This window comes from Helianthus annuus, chromosome 1, assembly GCF_002127325.2.
Source record: "Helianthus annuus cultivar XRQ/B chromosome 1, HanXRQr2.0-SUNRISE, whole genome shotgun sequence".
NCBI classification, from domain to species: domain Eukaryota; kingdom Viridiplantae; phylum Streptophyta; class Magnoliopsida; order Asterales; family Asteraceae; genus Helianthus; species Helianthus annuus.
The window spans coordinates 6,076,373-6,092,048 of NC_035433.2; the positions used below are offsets into that span (position 1 = coordinate 6,076,373).

General features: G+C 40.2%; 2 protein-coding genes across 2 annotated transcripts; one reads left to right on the forward strand and one right to left on the reverse strand.

The window, feature by feature from the left end:
- Positions 1-3,340: 3,340 nt before the first annotated feature.
- Positions 3,341-7,895, reverse strand: LOC110943263. The gene is made up of 7 exons (XM_022185016.2): positions 7,737-7,895; positions 7,578-7,645; positions 6,184-6,292; positions 4,967-5,049; positions 4,711-4,869; positions 4,479-4,580; positions 3,341-3,742 (listed from the first exon to the last, which is right to left on the reverse strand). Exons 1-7 carry the CDS (start codon positions 7,786-7,788, stop codon positions 3,590-3,592), a joined length of 726 nt encoding a protein of 241 aa, XP_022040708.1. The 5' UTR covers positions 7,789-7,895; the 3' UTR covers positions 3,341-3,589.
- A 5,908-nt stretch (positions 7,896-13,803) lies between these two features.
- On the forward strand, positions 13,804-15,436 carry LOC118484924 (hepatoma-derived growth factor-related protein 2-like). The gene is made up of 4 exons (XM_035981039.1): positions 13,804-14,056; positions 14,189-14,659; positions 14,723-15,345; positions 15,404-15,436. Exons 1-4 carry the CDS (start codon positions 13,945-13,947, stop codon positions 15,434-15,436), a joined length of 1,239 nt encoding a protein of 412 aa, XP_035836932.1. The 5' UTR covers positions 13,804-13,944.
- The last annotated feature ends 240 nt before the right edge of the window (positions 15,437-15,676 follow it).

Below are 15,676 nucleotides of genomic sequence, written 5' to 3' on the forward strand. Positions count from 1 at the left end.
GAATAAATCCCAAGTCTGGGCAGATAATATCCAAGTCTGAATATTAAGCGGAAGTATCTAACTCCGGATTCTTATCCTTTGCTTTGTGTAGGAAAGGCGCAAGGTCTTATGATTCCTTTTGGGCACAAGTGTACTGTTTGTGGGCCTTTTAACCTTTCTTTTGTGAGACCAGTGCGCGGCCGCGCAAGGTGCCAAGCTGAAAATTAGAGTTGTGGTATGGTCCCAAGCACTTTTTATAAGGATTTTGGGACCTTACCCCTTCAATTGGCGATACTCCTTGTTCATAGCTTGAAGGCTTAAATAAGCTATGAATAGACACTGTAACTTTAATTCAACTCGATCATATTAATAATTAATGAAAATTTGTTTAGACCTACTTAAATCTAACACTCGTAATGAAGATGGCTTTAGATATCACTCATTACAGAGATTCTGATTCAAATCATAAAGTTTCCGTTCTAATTTCCGACGAACCGTGCGGTGAATTCAAAACACAGAGTTTCCGTTTTGATTTCCTACGAACCGTGTGGTTCCGATTCAAATCATATAATTTCCGTTTTAAATCCCGGCGAACCGTGTAAGGTCGATTTAGGTCGTTTAACCGCACAAGTGACGACGACGACCTTTAGCAGGAGAAAATTTGTTGAACGAAGCTAGTCAAAAGTTGTATCACAACAGAGATGAGATCCTCCACCAGATTTGTCGCTGGCGAACTCATCAACGGCCGGAAGTTCTTAGGAATTTCACATGTTGATCTAACCTTCTTCTTCTGATTCTGAACATGATATCTCCATCTCGTTCTTCAAGCTTAGAAGGTGACATTCCGGTTATCAAAAGCCCTCCAAACTACAAATCACAAGCAAAAATACACAAAACAATTAGCATTACACAATGGAGGTGAGTAACAGTGTGAGTGGTAGTTGATGGTTTGTTTTGAAGGTTGTTGAGAGAGAAAGGAGAGGATGATGGTTTTAGGTTTAAAAAGAAATTACATTTCAAGCCTTGTACTTGTGAAATTTAAAAAAAGTAATATATTATAATTAATATATAGGTATATATTAAAAACACTATTATTATAATGATAATATTAAAACTATTAAAAAATATATATATTATAATAATAATAATATATTAAAAACACTATTTACAAGTTTGTATAATTAATATATTAGGATAATAACTCTTGAATTTTCAATGCATCATAAACTGAAATTTTTTGGTTTGATTTTAGCACCGCTACTTCGTCGCCTTCAACCTAAATCAACCACCGTCGATCACACACCTTCACCGATTATCTCCGACTGCCGTTCACTACCACTGTCGCTCACCAAACCTCCACCATCACCGCCTTACATCCACATCACCAACCAACCTCCAATCACCGTCGCCCACCACCGTCGAGCCACTGTTCACCACCCCCGAGTCCACCGGTAGCTCCACCTCTGCCGCTTTCAGCTACACCACCAGCCTCCGCCGCGTTTCAACCACTGTTGCATCGGGTTCATTGGCTAAATATTTTATTCAATCTTATTTTCAAATCTGGGAAAATGACAGATCAATGGAGGAATAGTGTAGTAGTACCTGTGTATAAGAACAAAGGGGACGCCCAATGTTGTGGGAATTATAGAGGGATTAAGTTGCTAGGGCATACTATGAAATTATGGGAGAGAATAATTGAGACGAGAATCCGAAGAGAAACCCAAGTCACGGTAAACCAATTTGGTTTTATGCCAGGGCGATCGACTACGGAAGCAATACATATTCTAAGGAGACTGGTGGAGAAGTATAGGGAGAAGAAACGGGACCTACACATGGTGTTCATTGATCTTGAAAAGGCCTATGACAGTGTGCCACGTAGACTGATTTGGGATAGTTTGGAGAGTAGAGGAGTTTCTGGGAAGTATATAGACTTAATTAGGGATATGTATGTTAGGACTGAGACTAGTGTCCGAGCGCCTGTAGGGGATACTGATTCTTTCCCGGTGGAGGTAGGACTCCACCAAGGGTCCGCTTTGAACCCTTTTCTATTTGCAGTTATCCTAGATGAGTTGACAAAGTTAATTCAGGGGGCTCTTCTGTGGTGCCTGCTTTTTGCAGATGATATCGTGTTAGTTGCTGATAGTAAACAAAGCCTGAATGCGAGGTTAGAAGAGTGGCGAGCAGCTTTAGAGGGAAGAGGTTTAAAGATTAGTCGATCTAAGACTGAGTACTTGTATTGCGACTTTAGTGGAGTAGACAACGATGAGGACATTCAGATCACCATTGACAATCAAGCGGTCCCGCAGGTGACTAAGTTCAAGTATCTAGGATCGTTTGTCCAGAGGGATGGGGAGATAGATAGTGACGTTGCCCACCGCATCCAGGTCGGATGGTGTAGGTGGAGAGCTGCCACTGGGGTATTGTGCGATAGGAGGTTCCCAACGAAATTGAAAGGGAAATTTTATAGGGTTGCAATTAGACCTGCTATGTTATATGGAACTGAATGTTGGGCCATTAAGGAAGTACAGGCACGCAAGATGGAGGTAGCAGAGATGAGAATGCTAAGATGGATGTGTGGCCACACAAGGTTAGACCGGATAAGAAATGATGTTTTTAGGGAAATGTTAGAAGTAGCTAGTATATCAGATAAGATAAAGGAGGGAAGATTGAGATGGTTTGGGCATGTGAAGAGGAGGCAGACGATAGAACCAGTTAGAGTGGTTGAAACCCTTGAGGTGGAGGGGAGGAGGAGTAGAGGCAGACCCAAAATTACTTGGGATGAGCGGATTAAGCAGGATTTGCAAAAATTGCACCTCTCTGAGAACATGGTCCATGATAGGAGCTCGTGGAGACGTAGGATTAAGGTTAAGGATTTCTAGGAGAGGGTACAATTGTGTTTTTAGGTGTAGTGTATGGGCGTACATAAGTAACTATGTGTATAGGATGTTTTGTACAGTTGTGTTTCTAGGTGTAGTGTATGGTCATAGATATGTAACTATGTGTATAGGCTGTTTGGTGTTGTCATATTTGTTCTGTCCTACCATGCACTATTTCGCAACTCATACTACATTGGTAGCTTCATACACACACACACACACACACCTCATGCTCTATCTATTTCTTTCCTGGGTGTTTTAGAGCCGAGGGTCTCTCTGGAAGCAGCCTCTCTATCCCTAGGGGTAGAGGTAAGGTGTGCCTACATCCCACCCTCCCCAGACCCTACAAATAGCTTTGCTATTTGTGGGATTTTACTGGGTATGATTGATTAATTGATTGATTGATAATAACTCTTGACTTTATTTAAATATTCTGATCAAACATAATAAAACAAATAAAGTGAAAGAGACATGACTCTATGAGCTAATTATTTAAGAAAAACACTTTATTTCTTATAAATTACAACCCACAACTTGATACAAGTTCAAGTAAGAAACAGGGTATCATTATTCAGCAAACATATGAAATACTCACTTTACAGGAATTCAAGAGAAAGCATCTTTAGCTCTCCCATTTGTGGGCGGGTAGAGCATAAATAACTAAATAAGTCTACATTCTGGTAAACTTTAGCTATCTATTTACATGGGTGGGAACTGGTTAGGGCTAAAAACGCCTACCAAAACCCATCTTTTGCCATTTTGAGAAACTGGCAAAGAGTGATGGTCGGGAGCTCGTCATCACCCGCTTTTTTCTTCTTGATCTTGGTCATCTTCAACACCTTTGTACCTTTGGTTTCTGATTCGGTTGTTGAGACCAAATTGTAGAACTGTCAACGACAACATAAAAGAATATTTTAACATTTTATAAATAATTAGTGTGCTGAACTATAATTGATGATTTTAGAGGTTTAATGCATCATAAAGATTTTACGTATTGCATGTTTCCTTTAGACCATGTGTAGTCATAAACAGTGGCGGATCCAGAGTCGGATTCCACTGGGTTCCTTTTGGTAGTTTTTCACTTATTTTCATTATTTTTTCCCAAATCGTACAAGGTTTACACTAGTTTTTTCCATTTTCTTCGAATCGAATGGGTTCCTGGGAACCCATGGCGTTATGCGACAAGTGGCGAAACGCGTAAGAGAGGGGCTTTATATCACAAAAGGGTGTACTGGGGTTATATATGTATAGGCTTTTTATATATGTATGTATATATATGTGTGTGAGTTAGTATATGAAATAATCCCCCCCTCACGCCGCTATGATTTTCACGGGAGCTGGAAAAGAACACCCCATAGCACCCGCCGTAGTGGTGTTGGCGGTGCTATGGGGGCACCAATATATACTTTTGGCGTGATATAACTAACGCTGCACGACAGACGGCCTTATACCATAAGAGATAAAACATACCCTGATCAACCCATCTGAAAGTAAATGGGTCGAAAGTGCCACCGTTTTAAGTTTATCGTTTTAAAAGCATATCACGAATTTAAAATTTCACGTCCAGCATTCAAAATTTACGTATTGATACCGAAATCATGTTATGTAGATATAAATGTGTACCTCACAAACACCATGAAGTAACAACCTATGGAACGGGTCTTGGACACGTAGTATAAGAACCTCCTCGCCACCTGCCTCTGAAACAAAGGCCCGTACGTTCTCCTGAACAAGTTGAAGGGTATTTTAGGCATTTCAGTTGCAAAAGTTCAATATTGGAGGCATGGACGGATTGCATGTGACAAAAGCATAGCCATTTGTCAAGCAATGTAATATATAATCCACTTATGAATACCTCGTAACCATCAACAAGTTCCGGAAGGAAGCTTCTACGAAACGCGTCTCTAGTTTTGCAGTCAACCCTGTGCCAAGCGGTTAACGCAGCTATCTTATCAGCATCCACGTGACTTTTCTTCCTGGATGAGGAACCTTTAAGGGCCTCGATCACACCAGCCTACCAAAGAATGATGAATCAGTACTAAAAACCGGAGGCAGCGTAAATTTAATAATAGGATACTAAAATAGTGTCGATAGAAATACGAGAAATGAACCTCTTTATCCATGTCTATGTTCCTAAATTTGTCCCACTCCCCGACATTTGTCATGCTAAATGGTGACGGTCGTGCCTCATCACCTGTAAAATGAACCTTATGTCAATGATGTATTCATGTTGCCAGTTTAGCAAATAAAGAGCATGGCATGGAGGTAGATTTACTACTTGACCATAGTTGTCAATAGCGAGCATAGCGATCGCTATAGCGCGCTACGTAGCATATAGGTCTAGGCTCGCTATTAGGGTTGTAGCGATAATAGCGACAAGTTTTTTTTTTTCAATATAAATAGCAATTAAATATAGCTATAAGATAGCTGGATTTTAGGTTTTTGTTAAATATACATGTAAAATAGCATATATACCAGGATATTTTGATATAAATATACATATAATTTTTTAGAGTGTATCTTTGTTTATATAATAGCCGCCCACTATTTATCGTTATTCGCTATGTAGCATATAGGTACCTTATCGCTATTCGCCATTAACAACTATGTACTTGACCAACCGAAGAAACAAAATAATGATGTTTCGATTGTGTCTTGGCCCTTTTAGGTAATATTGCATGTGATGTAATTAAAATGAAGTTCGTAATATAACATAATTTATTAAAGAGTAAAATGCCATTTTTGTCCCTGAGGTTTGGCCAGTTTAGCGACTTTCGTCCAAAGGTTTGTTATTCCTCATCTAGATCCAAAAGGTTTGAAATCTTGCCATTTCATTTGCCTCGTTAACCCCATCCATTTTTTATCCGTTAAGTCAAGGGTATTTCTGTCTTTTTTGTTAACTTAAAGGGTAATTCGGTCTTTTTCACTTTATGTACAAGCATTTAGCATGATATAAAAGTATTCAAAAGACCGAGTTTCCCCTTAAGCTAACAAAAAAAGACAAGAATACCCCTAACTTAACAGAGAAAATGGATGGAGTCAACGAAGCGAATGAGAAAGGCAAGATTTCAAACCTTTTGGATCCAAATGCGGAAAAACAAATCTTTGGACGAAAGTCGCAAAACTGGCCAAACCTCAGGGACGAAAATGGCATTTTACTCTTTTATTAAAATTAAAGCATTCATACATCATATATGAAAGACATGTGCTTTAATATACAACAAGAAAGTATGCAATACAAGCAACTACTCCGGCGGTTGGGAGGACCGTGCACTATCCCCCCCCCCTACTATCCAAATACACACACACACATATCAAAGTGCCTTACCCCAAGGTGGTGGAGCAAATAGGCCTCTAATTTCATCTCCAGTCAAACGAGGTACAAGCTCCAACAGTATACGATCATTAATCCATCTACGTGCCCGCCTGTTGCTAACCTGTAAAGAAAATTAACAAGTGTCATCAACTACATAGTTTTCAGAATCAAGGATAAAAAAAAAACTAATTAACAGCAGAAACAACCCAAAGCGTAACTAAAAATTAACAAAAGTTGTGAAAAACTGAAAAGGGATTTATTTCGGTCATCAAACTTTATCGACTTTACCTAGTTAATAGCATTAGCAACAAGCTATATATCATCATCATACTCGTTAAATCCCATCAATAGCAAAGCAAAGGTAGGGTCTGAGGAGGGTAAGATGTAGACAGCCTTACCTCTACCCCTTAGGAATAGAGAGGCTGCTTCCAGTGAGACCCCCGGCTCGATAGTAGTTTTGCATCAAGCCTTGGACACAAGGCACATAACACTCCACAATCGGGACAGAGGCCGATTAGTGCATCTACCCTTTTGTCTTTCGGCTATCAACGCCACCACATGATGCATGATTAACCATCCCCCTCTTTTAACGCTATTTTCACGAAATTAGTAAAATCATAGTTGTTAAAAGCCATCGCCTCTTGCGCCTAGGCCCATTTTTCAGGCGAGGCGAGGCAGTTGCGCTTTAAGTCGAGGAAATTGCGCTTTAATTCTCTAGGTGATGGTTCAGGCGCACATTCCGGCAAGATTCCTAGATTCCGGCTAAATTCCGACAAGTATCTAGCCAAATTTCTACTTTTAATCAAGGAAAACTACTTTTCTACACTAATACACTAATATTTTGGTACTAATTAGATTATATAAAGTGTTACACAATAGACTTTGTTTATTTTATTTGAAGAATAGTATTCTTTTTCTAAGACATAATATATTTTTTTAATTTTTTTCATTATGCGCTTTATTTTTCTCAGGCCCTCGCTTTTTTTGTGCTTTGCGCCTAGGCCCCAGACGAGGCCTATGCGCCTTGAGTGCGCCTAATGCCTTTAATAACTATGAGTAAAATAACGTTAAAATTAGTGCACTTTCACTTTTGCCCCCGAGCGTCCACACATATATACATTATATGTGCATACCGCAAGCGGGGCTACAACAAGAACAGCTTAATTAGTAAAACCGACAACGAAGACGAAATTTGCAGCAAGTACGAGATAACTCAGCATATAGAATCTTGGAAACATTTAGTAACTGATCAGCATATACAGATAGCTTTTATCAATATATCAATTCAATAATCACATATGCTGCATGGTAATTAATTTCCTACACAATTAACAAAAAAAAAACACTATATTTTCTACTCCAGAAAATAAAATAAAATTAAAAAAAAACATTTAAATTAAAATTACTCTGTCGTTCAAGCTCTCAAGATATTCAATTTTCTTCTCGAGGGCAAGTCCTCTGGATTTAGTATCACCTGCAAACATACACAAATATCTTATTTGATCCAACAATCGTTCAATTCAAGCAATTAACTGGAGAAATGTAATTAGGGGAAAAAAGTGCACCTTTGGTAAGATCAAATAGATGTGAGGACGAGAAAACATCAGGAGTCGCCATGATTGATTGCAGCAGATGAGATGAGGGGATTTTGAGCCCTAAAATAGAAGGTGGAATGAGGGAAGCTTCTTGTATGTTTGATTGTTGGGATTTTTGGAAAATTATCCTATTATTAAATTCGTGTATTTATTAATAATTTATGATGATATGGTGTAAACAAACAAACCGAACGTTCAATGAACAGTTTGTGAATCATTCGTCGGAAAGTTTGTTTAATTAAATTCGTGTATTTAATAATTTATGATGATATGCTGTAAACAAACCGAACTAGTTGAGAGCCCGTCCGTAGGCCGGGCACCCCTAACGGCATAATAACATAAATACTTATAGAACATAATAAACAAAACGATAAAACATATTTATAATGTCACTAAACAAACAACGAAACATTAAAACGAACAAAACAAAAAAGCATACTTAATGGAAATAAAAATCTGGTGAAGAAAGAGTCTCGGTATATATTGCTCCTTGTAACCCGTGAAACCAAACTACAGGTAAGAAACAATCATCCCCTTTCTTTGTCGTGTCAATTTCATTAGCAACTCCATCATTCGATACGACAAGAAACCTGCCAGTACTTGTAATATGTGTAATAGAGCATGATAAAATAATAGGAGGCTGTATGCGAGGAAAAACACACCTTCCATCCTCTACAAATCAACCGTCCAGTTAGGAAGCCCATGAGTAACAAACATATGAAGCTCTTTATGAACAACAACTAAATTTCCATCATAGTAAGCATGTGGAAATCTTGGAAAGGTTTTCAACCTAAATCTCTCTGATTCCACATCAAAGCCAAACAACATAACACCCTTATTCTCAATAAAACAGTTAACCAAAAAATATAAAACACCTTTGCAAAAAGTTCCATTAGACCAAATAGGCTTTCCACGCCAGCAACGAAGTTTATTTGCAAAAGTGATTTTGTGCCACGAGTCAAACATACTTGAATATACATGAACCCACATTCTACCACGCCTACGCTTTATGTGTAAAAGCTTGTAGTCATCCGTCTTATCCACATACAACTCAATTGCATCTGACTTAGGTTTATATAAACCACGACTATTTGAGCTGGACACCTCTTTAAATGCACGAGTTAATGGATTCCAAATAACCAATTTGTCAGTATTACGAAAACAAACACATAACAATCCTTCAAAACTTGTTAGAATATTTACTTTATTCCAAGGCGCTTCAAATGGAAGTAAGATTCTGGAGTTTAATAATGGACCTGAATCTTCACACGAAAGGGAGAATACAGAACATAAGCGCGAACCAATTGCTATAAATTTCTGGTTATAGGATGTAGATATGTGACAACAATGCATCATAGCAAAATGACGTGTCGATAGAAGAGATAACCATTCCTTGCATACACACTTTGACCGACCCACACCCTTTGCAGGAAGCCTTATTAATATCTCATACACAAGAATGTCAAGACCAAGATCATCAATAGAAGTACTTTGTCGTCCATGGCCATGTAAAAACATTTTTCTTTTGCATGATTGTAGGTTGTTCGTACTCATTTCTCACTGGAAGTAATATTAGTATAATTATTGTTAGCACATGATTATGAATAAAATTACCTATATAATGTCATTCATTCATAAAGTTAAATCTACATGACGACAGTAATACATAAGGTTATTATCTTAAACTGGAAAACATTTTAAAATTTTCAACAAAAAAGGTAAACAAATGAAAAAACAAAACATATTAAGTACAAAATACTAAATAATCCAAAACATTAAATAACATGAACAATAATTTTAACGTTGCATAGATCTAAGCAAGTGTGCCTCATGCACATCTGGTTCAATAACCATTTTAGTAAACTCCGTATCCTTCAACATATTAACTGAAAAAGCAGACATGTGTTACAAATAATGTTCATAGGTCATTTAAAAAATTAAAATATATAAGAAATACGTATTAAGCCTATAACATACTTGACGACGTATAGACCAACTTGAGTTGAGAGACGTATATGATAGATTTACTGGATATTGCACGATATGTTCGTACAATATTTATATGCCTCGATGTGTCTAGACGCAACTTTATAACGTGACCACTGTAAAATAATCAAACACATTATATTAAAAAAATATGTGTACATATATGTGTTACTTAAAACATTAAGGTCATTAATAATAAAAACGTGGCTTACGTAGCATCTTGCAAATTAATCTTAAAAGTAAACATATGCTTTATTCTTTTCCCCTTGATGATTTTTCCTATAACATCTACAATAAAGGCAACAACATGTTAGACTTTTCACACACACACACACACACACACACACACACATATATATATATATATATATATATATATATATATATATAACAAATCCAAAAAAAAATAGAAAGAATTTATGTATACCAACAATATGTTTGTGAAAACCCTTGTACTCTTTCAAAACATTAAAGCACGGCACCAGTGGATACAACGGAAAACCCTTTGAAACCTCATGTATACACGGAGTAAATTTTGTGCTTTCATTTATAACTATTTTGATACGACCATAAATTAATACGTAGCTTTTGTATGTTGGATAATCATTAAACTTGAAATTCTCAATTTGAAAATGAGAAACCGAAAAAACATGACCCACGAGTTCCATGCCATCAAATAAGTGAACCAAATTAGCGGGGACAATTGCTACAAGTCTTCTTCTCTATAACATAAAGTATGTTACTTAAATATAATGTATGTAAACTTAAAAAACGAAATAAATAAATAAATGAACTTACATCTTTATCAAGTAAAATAAGTAGTAATTTGTTTCTGCTGACATCATACCAAGTAAATTAAACACGTACAACACTAAGATTATACCATACTCCATAGTGAGTTAGTGAAGAAAAATCAGCTACAGTGTAATCTTCATCCATCTTCTATAAATAACAAATACAAATACCATAAAAGATTTAAAAAAAATCTCTAATAACAAATTAAAAGAATAAAAAATGAAAGAACAAAAAAGTAATAATTATCAATAAAAATTAAAAGTAAAAAAAATGCAATTTCTAAACTATATATACAAATGGGCCAAGTTATTATATAATGAATTGAGGTTTTGGGCCATATTCACTTAACAGGCGAGGTTTGATCTAAACACAAATTGGAAATGGGTTGGGTTCGATATAGAAATACGGATATTAGACGGATAATCCGATTTAAGAAATAGATACTACATAATGCTAGTTAACTCAACCCTAGCCACAAATGTGTTGAATCCAGCCCCTTTCTTGTCCAAACTCGCTTCTCTCTGCATCACGATTTCATCCTCATCATCAGATTCCATGGCGATTCAAGATGGTTACACTTGTGTACACTCTCTTCAGCTCCGTCATACGTATCATCACTTCAATCGTTTCAATCTTTCAAGGTTTTTACCCCTCTAAACCCTAGCGTCTTATACATCATACTATTTTGTTCGATTAGGGTTCTTCATATTCGATTAACACCTTCATTGATAAACGCTTGTGCAGGATAACGACTGCAGATCTGTGTTTCACCATTTTTTTCGGTTAATGGTTATGAATCTATGGTGTTAGGGTTCTTCGGATTCGATTAATACCTTTTGGATTTTAGGGTTTCAGCTATTGACACATGTTCGACCTGTATTTCCGCAGTTCTTAGGGTTAACGGTTGTGGAACGATGATATTAGGGTTCTTCATATTCGAGTAAAACTTTTCGGATTTTAGGTTTTCAATTGTTCAACTATGACAGATCTGAGTTTCGGTAGTTTGATAGTCTAGGGTTGTTCCTTGAAGTGAGTATGTTACCACTGTGAAGAAACACTGATCTAATTAGGGACTTAATTAAGATTGGTTTATGTTTCTAGCATAGTGGTTAATCTTCTTATGGATATTTGAGCTCCGACTTGATGGTTCGATCCTGCAACAGAACACCGTTACTCGTTAAGAGGGGAATGTGGGGGTTTCCCTCTTAACCAGGCTCCGGCGTGAGAATAAGCAACTGCTTTGGGAATAATTAAGTGCTAAGAGTGAGAGTAGAGGGAATAGAATGTTTAACCTGTGGAATGAGGTCTCTATTTATAGCCGGAGAGGTGTAAGAGGTTATGGGCTGATGGGCCTTGGGCCGGAAACGCACAACATAACGGATATGCTCTTTGCCTCGCTGGCGTCGACCGCTTAGTGGCTTCTAGACGTTCGTCGGTGCTGGCGCACCTTGATTGGAGCCACGTGTCATTGTTGTCGGCCTTGTTGTCCTTCTGTCATCAGCAGACAAGTGGAGATCGTGGGACAGTTGTCTCCGTCCTCTGATTGGTGCCACGTAGACGTCCTTGTGTACTTCTCGTCAGGCGATCGTGGCGCACGATTGACCAGAGCCTGCTGGACGCTCATTGGCTCCTTTTACTGCCACTTGTACCTTGTGTATCACTGTAGGTAGCCGTGCGCTTCCCTACTGTGTGGTTCTTGTTGGACAGCAAACTAACTCGCGCGGGGTTAGTATGCTTATTTGTTCCATTGTTTTATGCTAAGTGCTGATATCTGAGCCTCTTGTGGGCCGTGCCTCGCGCGGGGTAGATCAGAACGTGGTGTATGTCGCGCGAGTGTCTTATTAATAAGTTTACTGAATAAGGAGTATGGTCTCACGCGCAACCTGAGCGGAGGTTTGCGCGACTTTTTGGGACCATACCCCTTCAAGTCCCCCCAGTCCAGTGCTGCACCATGCGCAACGCAAGTGGTTGGAGCTCTGGACTTAATAAAAATAAGAGAAATAAAAGTGAAAGAGGAAATGTGCTTTTGATCTTGGTTAGTGTGGCGCATGTGGAAATTGTTGTTTCCTATTGCGCGGCTACCAAGGCAGGTCTTGAGGGATTTATTGTTTGTCCGATCAAGCGCGCAAGGTTGTTAAAGGCGACGTTTAGCTCGGGCGGCTCATGTAACTTTTGCCTAAAGTTACTTGTAATTTTTATGGCGGGAACTTCGAAATTTGAACTCTGACAAGTTGGTGGGAGAAGTCGTTGAGTGCGACGTTTGAGTTGACCCCTGGCACGGATGTCATCATGCCGACTGCGACGGTTGCACTTCGTGTCAGGAGAGTGAGGCCCACGCGCGCGTGGTAACCGTCACCCCTGGTTTTCCGCTTGACGTGGCAGCCTCTCGTTGGCTAGCCTAGCGGCGAAAGCGGTACGGTTACCCATCGCATTAAATGCGATGGGTATATATATCCGAAGAGATGTGAGAGATCCTCACTTCTCTTCGTTGCTTTCTCTCTCACACTTCTTTGAATCTTCAGAGTTCTTCACATCTTCAAGATTTTCTTTAAATCTTCAAGATTTTCTTCAAGTTTTTCCAGATTTCTTTTTCGATATAATGAGTGAAGAACATCAAGAAGTTGCTGCTGAGGAAGGTCCTGTTCCTGTCCTCAAATGGGATCTTGGGCTCTTCGAACAGATTGTTCGGAGTTTCCGATTCCCACCGGAGTGGGACGCCCGGTATCCGGCTCAGGGCCAGACCGCGGCTGATGCACCACCGGGTTATATTACCCTTTATGAAGATCTCTTTCTTCAGGGTAACTTTAGGTTACCGGCTACAAACTTCATGGGGCATATTCTTCATCATTACAACTTCCATCTGTCACAGATGAGCCCACCTGGGATGGTTAGGGTTCGTCATTTCGAGTTCTTATGCCAATCTCATGGCATCGAGCCAACGGTGGAGAAGTTCCGGGCCTTCTACCAATTGCAGAGGACGATGGGTTTCTTTTCTTTTGCAAGCCGTGGTGCAGCGAAGAAAATTCTACTAAACCTTCCATGACTGGAAACCCAAATTTTTCTTCATCCGTGAGGAAGTGTTGCCGATCGCCATGCCCTTCAGGGATTAGACTGAAGCGATACCGAAAGAAGACCTTCCGATCCCTAAGAATGCTCAGTGGTACCAACAGTTGAACCCAACCCCAAATCGGGTGTTTGGGGAAAACGTGTTAGTGGCAGCCAAGATGAGTGACCTGTGGTCACCCAACAGCAAGGAGGTTCCGGTGCTGAAGATCGGCGATCAAGGTTAGTTATCTCCTTTTCCTTCTTTCATGTATTTACTTTAATTGTTTCTTATGTATATTTACGTGTAGAGGCGCAACTGTATCAAGCTGCCTTCGCCACGTTTGGTGGGTCTATGGGCGTGCGCCCATTGCGCGATGACGAGGAGAGCTGGTATGACCAGATCAAGGGCAACTTCATGTATCCGGTTGATGGTGCCTTTGCTTCGCCGCCAACCACGACTGAAGGTGCGCAATTTCCTAAACCTCGTCCTTTGCGCTCTGTGACTTCTGCTGGGAAAGAGATTCTCTATCTTTCCAGCGAGAAGTCAGTAGGGTCTTCCAGCGGCAAGCTAAGCTCGTGGTCTAACATCTTTGCAGGTGTGTTGCGCGACCTGGGGATTGACCCAGAAGAGAAGAAGAAGAAACCCCTGAAGAAGAAGAAGAAGACAAAGGTGGATTCTGAAGTGACCAGCAAGGGGACTGGCACTAGTCGCGCAACCGCTGCTGCTGTTAAAGGTACTCTTCGCCTTCGACAAAGTGACTTAGACGATTTTGTGATAATCAGTGACTCACTTGAAGGCTTATCGCGCACAGCTAAAACAAAAACTGGAGCGGGTGGCTCAAAAAGCTCTGGGAGCGCGGGTTCTCGTAACCCTGATGCTGGCGCGACCCCATCTGTGCCTGAAGATGATGAGGCTGAAGAAGAAGAAGATGCTGCTGCCCAGTTGATTGGCAGGAAAAGGGGTAGAAGTGAGGCCACGACTGGTGTGGCTTCCGCGGCTACTGCTGTTGTGATTCCCTTGGTTGGGAAAACGAGCAACCTGCGCTCGTTGTATAAGTTTTCTCCTGGTATGTTTTTTGCTTCTCATTACTTTACTTTCCTCGCTTAATGTACTTGTATTATTTGCACAGAGATCAAGAAGAAGACCCCTGAGAAGGGTGTCAAGTTCAGTGAGCCAGGGTCGAAGAGGCCGAAGATTACCATCAAGTCTTCTGATACTGCTGCTCAGGACACTGCGAAGGCTGCCGAGGCGCAGCGAAAGGCAGAGGAGAATCAGAAGAGAGAAGAAGAGAGGAAAAAGAAAATTGAGGAGGAGAAGAGGAGGAAAGATGAAGAAGAGAGAAAGAAGAAGGCGGAGGAGGAGAAGGCAGCCGAAGAGGCGAAGAAGAGGGCCTTGGAAAAGGAGTTGGAACAGAAGAAGGCTATGGATCAGCCTGTCAATGTTCAGGGGCCTGAGGTCGCCAAACCTACCCACTCCGCGCATGTCGAGACCCATGATCGATCCAAGATCACTACTTCTAAGGGGTCGGGTCGGTATACCTCTAGCGGCGCGAGCTCTGGTGGAGCTGGGGGTTATAACCCAAACGTGATTGGGGCGAAGGACACTGTTGGTGACATATATTACAAAACTTATACCGAAGAAGAACGCGGTGACGCCCCTCACCGAGCTCCCTGGAGCTTGAAGCAAAAGGATACCTTTTCGGAATTCGGCCCTTGCCGCGAGTGGTTCTTGAACTCGTTCACCCCTGCAGAGGTTAACCGGCAAAGGGCGAAACCTCATGAATTATTGTATCAAACCTTTGTGCTTGGAGAGGCCAATGCTCGCGCTGCCAATCATCAGATAGTTCGCGAGTGGCGAACGATGGTTAGGGAGCGAGCAGACTGGGAGGGTTATCGCGAGCGCATGATAAAGCGCATTGTTGATTTTGACAAATCGAAAGCTGCCTTCGATGAGGAGAAGGCCAAATTTGATGCTGATAAGAAGGCCGAAGAATGGGGGCGCGAGGGCCTAAAAAATAAACTCCAAAATGCTGAACAGCAACTGGCCAAGGAGAAGGCCGAGTTCAAGCGCATTTGTGCCCAGG